This window comes from Sorex araneus, chromosome 2, assembly GCF_027595985.1.
Source record: "Sorex araneus isolate mSorAra2 chromosome 2, mSorAra2.pri, whole genome shotgun sequence".
In the NCBI taxonomy this organism is placed as follows: Eukaryota; Metazoa; Chordata; class Mammalia; order Eulipotyphla; family Soricidae; genus Sorex; species Sorex araneus.
This window is the reverse complement of record NC_073303.1, coordinates 197,541,382-197,550,282: the sequence shown is the minus strand read 5'-3', so window position 1 is coordinate 197,550,282 and position 8,901 is coordinate 197,541,382. Positions and strand designations below refer to the sequence as shown.

The 8,901-nt window shown below is 50.9% G+C and overlaps 1 protein-coding gene across 4 annotated transcripts in view; it reads right to left on the bottom strand.

Annotated features, from left to right (window-relative positions):
* Positions 1 to 8,901, bottom strand: part of ITSN1 (intersectin 1) — a 214,279-nt gene that overhangs the window by 22,832 nt on the left and 182,546 nt on the right. For all 4 annotated transcript variants that reach the window (XM_055125812.1, XM_055125811.1, XM_055125810.1 and 1 more), the window contains 2 exons: positions 4,697 to 4,880; positions 1,905 to 2,003 (listed from right to left, as the gene is read on the bottom strand). In XM_055125812.1, the coding sequence (XP_054981787.1) occupies positions 1,905 to 2,003; positions 4,697 to 4,880 (283 nt within the window). The remainder of the gene's footprint in view (positions 1 to 1,904; positions 2,004 to 4,696; positions 4,881 to 8,901) is intronic.

Below are 8,901 nucleotides of genomic sequence, written 5' to 3'. Positions count from 1 at the left end.
CGGCTGTGCTGACTCATTCCTCGTGCTTGGGGAACTCGTGTTTGTTTCTTTCCCTTCACAGCAGTTTCCGCTTCTCAAGAGAGAGAAGGCGGGCTTCTCCCAGGGCGGAGAGAGCTCCTACACCCCCCAGCATTAGAGACGGAAGCAGGAAAGTGATGTAGGCAGGTAGGTCCCCTCCCAAAGGCAATGCCAATGAATTTCCCAGGAAATAATAATATCAATAGCCTCCAAGTTGCAAAGAAAGTCAACGTCGCGGGAAAACAGGAACTGAGGCCTCACCAGGCACCAGAAACAGACAGAGAAGGCCAGATCCCTACAGAAGGGACAGATTTTGGCAGAGACAGAACTGCAAGCAAAGACTTGAAGGAGATTCACCAGAAACTTTGAAGCTGTTCCTTTGTGACAGCACCTGATGGAAGCCCCCCACTTCCAGCAGAAAACTCTGGACTAAGGCAACCCTGAGAATATGCACGTAAAAGCCGGTCTTAAAGGCCACTTCAAGGCTTCTCTGCCTTTGAAGAAGTCCACACTATCCTGAGCACATTACTTTACTCTCCCCCACTGCCCTCTCCCTCCTCCCTTTCAAAAACCTCCAAACAGGGCTGGAGCGATAGCACAGCGGGGAGGATATTTGCCTTGCACACGGCTGACCGGGTTCAATTCCCAGCATCCCATATGGTCCTCCGAGCTCAGCCAGGAGTAATTCCTGAGTGCAGAGCCAGGAGTAAGCCCTGAGCATTGCCGGGTATGACCCAAAAAGAAACAAACAAACAAACAAAAAAACAAACATAAAAAAAAAACTTCAAATAAAATCTGTCTTACTTCACCGCTTGTCTACTCCTGTAATTCTTTTCTGCAAGGTGAGAACTTGGTAACCCTGGGTGCCAGGAGGCAGAGGTGGATTGGGAGAAGGTGACGGTCTCTGGCCTCCTCTCTGTCTCACAGAAGCCGCCAACCATCCAAAGCACACACCTCAAAGAGGGGAGAGGCAGCGCCACGTGTGCTTGGCACGTGGGCTGGGGCAGCAGGCGTGTGGTACTCACGTTCTTTTTTTTTTTTATTGGTACATCTACACAGTGGAATACTGTCACTGTCATCCCGTTGCTCATCAATTTGTTCGAGCAGGAACCAGTAACGTCTCTCATTGAGAGACTTATTGTTACTGTTTTTGGCATATCCAATATGCCACCGGTAGCTTGCCAGGCTCTGCCGCGCGGGCTCGATACTCTCAGTAGCTTGCCGAGCTCTCCAAGAGGGGCAGAGGAATCGAACTCGGGTCGGCCACGTGAAAGGCAAACGCCCAACCGCTGTGCTATCGCTCACCGTGAGACAAAGTTACAGACTTACAGGTTTTCATGCTTACGTTTCAGTCATACAATGATCAAGTTCCCATCCCTCCACCAGTGCCCATTTTCCACCACCAATGGTCCCACATCCTTCCCACCACCCCCACCCTTTCCCCTTCACCCCACCCTGCCTCTGTGGCAGGGCATTCCCATTTGCTCGCTTTCTCTTTTTGGGTGTTGTGGTTTGCTGCAGAGGTATTAAGTAGGCATCATGTTCCGTCTATAGTCTATTTTCAGCCTGTATCTCCCATCCCTAGTGGGCCCGCCTAGCACCCTTTGCTTGGTGATCCCTTCTCTATCAGAGCTGCTTCTTCACCTAGCATGGGAGGTCAGCTTCCAAGCTGTGGAGTACTCCTCTTGGTACTTATCTCCACTACTCTTGGGTGTTAGTCTCCCATTCTGTTACTTTATATTCCACAGATGAGTGCGATCTTTCTATGTCTGTCCCTCTCTTTCACTTGACATGATACTTTGCATGTTGCTCCACCTATATGCAAATTTCATGACTTCATCTTTTCTCACAGCTGCATAGTATTCCATTGTGTAGATGGTACTCACGTTCTTGATGATGAGGGGGTATCTGGTGACGCGCTGCATGGGCTTCAGGATGAAGCTGGAGAGCGGCATGCCTTTGCAGCGGGGGTCCATGGCGAGTCTCTGCAAGGAGAGGCGCGGGGTGTAGGAGGGCACCAGCGACACCCCAGAACAGGCTCCAGGCCGTCACATGGGCCCTCCTCACTCGCACACAACTCAGACCAGACCCAGGAGGCACCCAGCCCAGACATAGAACCTTCCAGAGAATGCCTGGGCTCTCTTTTAATTTTTTTTTAATTTTTATTTTAATGAATCACCGTGAAATGTAGTTACAGGCTTACAAACTTGTATGATTACGTTCCGGTCATATAATGTTCAGGTACCCATCCCTCCACCCCTGCCCATTCTCTATCACCAATGTCCCCAGTATCCCTCCCCCCCACCCCACCCCATCTTCCCATCTCCCCCTCTCCCCCTCTGTGACAGGCACATTCCCTCTTACCCTCTCTCTCCTTCTATGTGTTATGGTTTGCAATACAAGTACTAAGCGGCCACCATGTTTGGTCCATAGTCTACCTTCAGCACGCATCTCCCATCCCAGGAGAGCCCTCCAAGCATCATTGACTTAGTGGTCTTTCTGATCCGGGAGAAGTTAATGATTGATTCCTCAAGATTCCACATCCTGCCCCGGACCAGGAAGACTAAGAGACAATGGCTAATCCCTAAGGACAAACAGATAAGCCTGCAGCTGGGCTAGCCTGAACACCTGCTAGGACCCTTGCATTCACAGCAAATATTCTTGTCACTTACACAACACCCAGGGTGGGGGACAGTCAGCCCCTGGCCCTGGGCCAGTCTCAGCAGTTCCCTGAAGTTCAAGGGTCCAGCTGGTCACAGACTCATCCTGGCTGAGCTCAAGAGGACCCAGACAGCTCGGGAGGACCCAGACCTTAGCTGGGATCATGGGGAGCCACGACACCAGGACCCCCCACATAGCCGGGATCCCTCAGGCCTGTTGCAGCAAGCCCTCTCCCCTCGGGGGCATGCCAGGGTGAAGTCTGATCCTCCAGCCCCCCATATGGTGCTCTGACCCCTCCAGGAGTATGCCCTGCGCACAGTCAGGAAGAGAGAGAGGGAGAGAGAGAAGGGAGGGAAAGAAAGAGATATAGATAGAGAGAGGAAGATGGAAAGAGAAGGAAGGAAGGAAGAAGAAGAAAGAAAGAAAGAAAGAAAGAAAGAAAGAAAGAAAGAAAGAAAGAAAGAAAGAAAGAAAGAAAGAAAGAAAGAAAGAAAGAAGAAGAAAGAAAGAAAGAAAGAAAGAAAGAAAGAAAGAAAGAAAGAAAGAAAGGGGGCTGGAGAGATAGCACAGCGGGTAGGGCGTTTGCCTTGCACGCGGCCGACCCGGGTTCAAATCCCAGCATCCCATATGGTCCCCTGAGCCGGCCAGGGGTAATTCCTGAGTGCAGAGCCAGGAGTGACCCCTGTGCATCGCCAGGTGTGACCCAAAAAGCAAAAAAAAAAAAAAAAAAAAGAAAGAAAGAAAGAAAGAAAGAAAGGAGGATGGAAGGAAGGAAGGAAGGAAGGAAGGAAGGAAGGAGGAGAGAAAGGAGGAGAGAGAAAAGGAAGAAAGAGAGATAAGGAAGAAAGAGACAAGGAAAGAGGGAAGGGGAAAAGAAAGAGAGCATGAGAGAGAGGGAGGGAGAGAGACTGAGAAGTAGCACAGCGGCTAGGGCACTTGTTGTTTACAGCAACTCCAGTTCGATCCCAGCAACCCATACAGTCCTGAGCCCACCAGGAGTAAGTCCTGAGCACTGCCAGGTATGGGCCAAAAACAAAAGAGAGAGAGAGAGGGGTGGGGAGAGGGGGGAAGGGAATGAAAGAAGAAAAGAAAAAAGGGGTTCAGAGAGAGCACAATGGGTAGGGACTTGCCTTGCGTGTGGGTTGATCCCTGGTAGTCCCCGGAGCCCACCAGGAGTGATCCCTGAGCAGAGCCAGGAGTCAGTCCCGAGTACTGGCAGGTGTAACCCGAAAATTTAAAAAAGAGAGACAGAAAGAAAGAGGGAAGGAAGGGGGGAGAAAGAGGGAGAAAAGAAGGGAGAGAGAGTCAGAGATAGCGAACGAGAGAGACAGCATAAGAGAGACAGAGCATGAGAGAGATAAAGAGAGAATGTGAGAGTGAGAGAACATGAGAGAATGAGAGAGAATGTGAGAGTGAGAAAGAGACAGAGCATGAGAGAGAGAATGTGAGAGAGACAGAGCATGAGAGATAGAGACAGAGAGAATGTGAGAGAAAGAGATAGAGCATGAGAGAGATAGAGAATGTGAGAGAGAATGTGAGAGAGACAGAGCATGAGAGATAGAGACAGAGAGAGAATGTGAGAGAGAGAAAGAGACAGAGCGTGAGAGAGATAGAGAATGTGAGAGAGACAGAAGATGAGAGAGATAGAGAATATGAGACAGAGAATGTGAGAGAATGTGAGAGAGACAGCATGAGAGAGATAGAAAGAATGTGAGAGAGACAGAGCATGAGAGATAGAGACAGAGAGATAACGTGAGAGAGAGAAAGAGACAGAGCATGGGAGAGATAGAGAATGTAAGAGAGAGATAGAAGATGAGAGAGATAGAGAATATGAGAAAGAATGTGAGAGAATGTGAGAGACAGCATGAGAGAGATAGAAAGAATGTGAGAGAGACAGAGCATGAGCGATAGAGACAGAGAGAGAGATGGAGAGGTTCCCCCTGCACCCCTGCAGGCCTCTGGAGGTGCCCCCTGGCCCCCTGGCCTGCAGCTGGCTTCGGGCCCCGGTGTGCGGTACCTTGACGAACTCTTTGAAGTCGGGGGCCTCGTCGGTCTTCTGCTGGATGAGGGCGGCCCCGTTGAGCTGGCAGCTGCAGAAGCGGATGTAGGGCTGCATGTGCGGCAGCTGGGCCGTGAGGATGTCCCCGATCATCTTCACGGGCATCTTCTCCCCCGACATCTTCTTGCGGACCCTCAGCGCCCTGCACGGAAACGCGACGCCTCAGCTGCCGGCCGGAGCCCCACGCTCCTGTCAAGGGACACGGGGGACCTACCGAGCTACCGGGGAGAGAGCGAGAAGGGGGGAGGCCGGTCTACAGAGGGGACCCCCCCTCCCCACCCACAAAGCAGCTTCCCTCGGCTCGGCCACCGCCTGCTGGCTCTGGGGGCTCGAAACTCGGAAACAGATCTTAGCGGGGCCAGTCGGCACCTAAAGCGTCTCTCGGGGTGAACTAGGTAGGGACTGTTTCACCAGGAGGCAGGAGTGGGGCCCCACATCCACATCCACGTCCTGCTGGGTGGGTTCTCCACAGGGCTGGCCAAGGAGGGAAGGACTCCGGCCCTCCAGGTTTCTCCAGGGCCAATGTTTCCCCAAAGAAGCCACTGCTTTCAGGGGTGTGGGGGGCTCCTTTTTGGAGGACATAATTAAGGGGCCGTGTCAACTGCCAGTATGTGGCAAGCCCAGTGCGCGGACCAAAGGCAGGTGGAGAGGGTGGGGTGAGCTCGGCACCCTCACTGCCCCCTGCCATGCCGGGTTAACTGATTCTGAAACTAGGGTGTCTCAGGCTGAGGGGTGCAGACAGCCTGTCCCGCCGAAGCACAGGAGGCCAACGCTCTGTTTGTTCCGGGGATTCAGGTGGACTCTGAAGGCTCAGCGCCCCCACAGCCGGAACTGTGTGTTCCGGGCTGCCAGCGGCAACAGGCAAACTCAGGACGGCAGGAGAGATAGACGGGCGAGATGTGTGCTGTCTATATGGAGTAGGGAGATGGGTGGGTGGTTCGATGAGAGGGAGGGTGGGTGGGGGAGTAGATGGATAAAGGTATGGGTGGGTGGATGAATAGATGAATGGATAGATGGATGTGTGGTTGGATGTGTAGATTGAGGGGGATGAATAAATAGATGGTGGACAGATGAGTGGGTGAGCGGATGGATGTTTGGATGGATGGATGGATGGATGGATGGATGAGAGGTGGATGAATGAGAGATGAATGGTTGAATGAATGGATATATAGAGATGGATGGGAGGATGGATGGATGGATGAGAGATGAATGGGTGGATGGATGGATGGGTGAGAGGTGGATGGTTGGATGGTCGGATGGATGGATAGATGAGAGATGGATGGAAGACAGATAGTTGGATGGATGGATGGATGAGAGATGAATGGAAGAGAGATGGTTGAGTGGATGGATGAGAGATGGATGGTTGGTTGGATGGATGAGAGATGGATGGAAGGATGGATGAATGAGAGATGAATGGTTGAATGGATGGATAGAGATGGATGGGAGGATGGATGGATGGATGGATGAATGAGAGATGGATGGTTGAATGGATGGATAGAGATGGATGGGAGGATGGATGGATGGATGGATGGATGGATGGATGAGAAATGAATGGGTGGATGGATGGATGGGTGAGAGGTGGATGGTTGGATGGATGGATAGATGAGAGATGGATGGAAGACAGATAGTTGGATGGATGGATGGATGGATGGATGAGAGATGAATGGAAGAGAGATGGTTGGTTGGATGGATGAGAGATGGATGGTTGGATGGATGGATGGATGGATGGATGAGAGATGGATGGTTGGATGGGTGGATAGATAAATGAGTGAATGGGTAGTGGATAAATGACAGATAGGTAGATTGATGGGTAGTGAGTGGGTGGATGGGTGGGGTGGGTAATCTGGTGGTGGATAGATGGATGATGGATAAATGAAAAGGTGACAGATGTATGGATGGTAGATAGATGGGTGGGTGAATGGGCAGAAGGGTGGATAGACGATGGATGAGTGAATAAATGGGTGAGTAGGTGAATATATGGATAGATAACTGGGTGGAGGGGAAGGTGGGCTGATATTTGGGTAGATGATGAGAGAGTGGATGGATGAGTGGGTGAATGGTAGACGATGGATGAGTGAGTGAATGAGTAGGTGGGTGGATAGACAACTGTGTGGATGATGCATGGATGGATGGATAGATGTGCATATGGTACATGGATGGTGGTGAGTAGATATACTTACAGGTGGATGGATGCTTAGTGGGTGAGTGGATAGACGGATTAGTGGAACAGATGATGGTTGAGTGAATGGGATGGGAAGATGGATGGATGAATATTGGATGAGTGGATGGATTCAGAGGTGGAGAGGAGGATAACTATTAATGGACAGGTGATGGATGAGTGAATGAATGGGTAGATGGACAAATGGATTGAGGGGTCAGTGGATAGGAATGGGTGGATGAAGATGGAATAAGTGGATGAAGGCATAGGTGGGTGGATGGACAGATGGATCAATGGGCAGATTATGGATGAGTGAATGAATGGGTGAATGGATAGATGGACAGATAGATGGATGGGTAGAGTGGAATGCTCTGATACACAATTTAAATATAAGGTTGGGAAGGCAGCACTACACATTTCCTTGGCTGCGTTCCTGGTCAAATGCTTCTCTTACACTCTGGACCAAAGAAAATAATGGTTGGACTGGGGAGATGGGCCAGGGAGGGGAAGTCTGGAGACAGTGAGCTACATCAGAGGTTCCCACCCTGACTGAGTCTTTGCAGAAGAGAAAACAATCCAGCACAACCCTCACCCTGAAATCTAACATTTTTAAGTGAATAAACAGAATGAACCTCCCTCCCCAACTGCCCTTAAGGTTCCTACTGCCCCCCTTGGATCACTCGTGCTCCGAGGGCAGCTTTGGGGAACACTGAATGACACGGTCACGGTCAGTGATTCTGCTTCAAACAGATGGTCTTGTGGGGAGGGGCGCCAGTGAGCACAGCTGCGGAGGGCACAGGAGCCCGAGTCCTGGCCCTGGGCTTGCACGATGGAGCGAGGGCAGGGTGGGCTATTTCCCCCCCCCCCCACAAAGAAATCTGCCCAAGAGTGATGTCACCACCAACAGAGGGAAATTTGAGCCCTGAATAACCATGACACAAATGTGCTAAGGGGGAAAACAGCAAGGAACATCAGCTTAGTGTTTTCCTGTGAAGACCAAAATCATCTTTCTGCATGGGTGCAAACATTCTAACACATCCCTCCCCGTGTCCCCATCATCCCTTTTTCCAAATGATGGGAAGACGAGAAAAGGGGAGGGGGAAGAAGACAATCACTATCTTCTTTTTGTAGCCCTAAAGTTTGCTCTAGGGCTATGGCGATGCTCAGGGCTGACTCCTGGCTCTGTGCTCAGGGATCACTCCTGGTGGTATTTGGGGACCGTGTGCAGGGCCAGGGATCCACTGGGGTTGGTTGCTCGGGAGCCCTGTCCCATCACTCTGACCCAGATGGTCACTGTCTTGAAGTTAAACCAGTACCTGGGTGGTGCATATGCTGCCTGAGCCCACGTGCTGCTTGTGCCCACGTGGCGGAGCACATGTGTCACCTGTGTCTCTCCTCTTGAGACGTGGACTTTCATGCTTTCCTGTCTAATTCTGGGGTGTGTGTGGGGGAGGGGCTCTCTCCATCTCTGGAGAAGCCTGTGTTCTCTCTTGAGCGCGTGACTCTCTCACTTTCTCTCCCTCCTTCCCTTTCCTAAAAACCTCCAAATAAAACCTGCTTTTTAATCACTGTCACTGTCATCCCATTGTTCATCGATTTGCTCGAGTGGGCACCAGTAACGTCTCCATTGTGAGACTTGCTGTTACAGTTTTTGGCATATCGAATACGCCACAGGGAGCTTGCCAGGTTCTGCCGTGTGGGCGAGATACTCTCAGTAGCTTGGCAGGCTCTCCGAGAGGGACGGAGGAATTGAACCCAGGTTGGCCACGCGCCCTACACACTATGCTATCACTCCACTCCACTCTTGTTCTTTTTGAATGTTCCCACCTTAATTCTAATGATGCTGAAATAAGACTAGCTGAATTACTCAGATGATGTTCTTTTAAACTTTACGCTTCATAGTTTTGTTAATATAGTTTCCTGTAACCAAGGAAAGTAACTCAAGTAATAGTGACTGTGATTTCTATTTCTGGTACTGCCTGACCCCTGACCCCCTGGTGAAGAG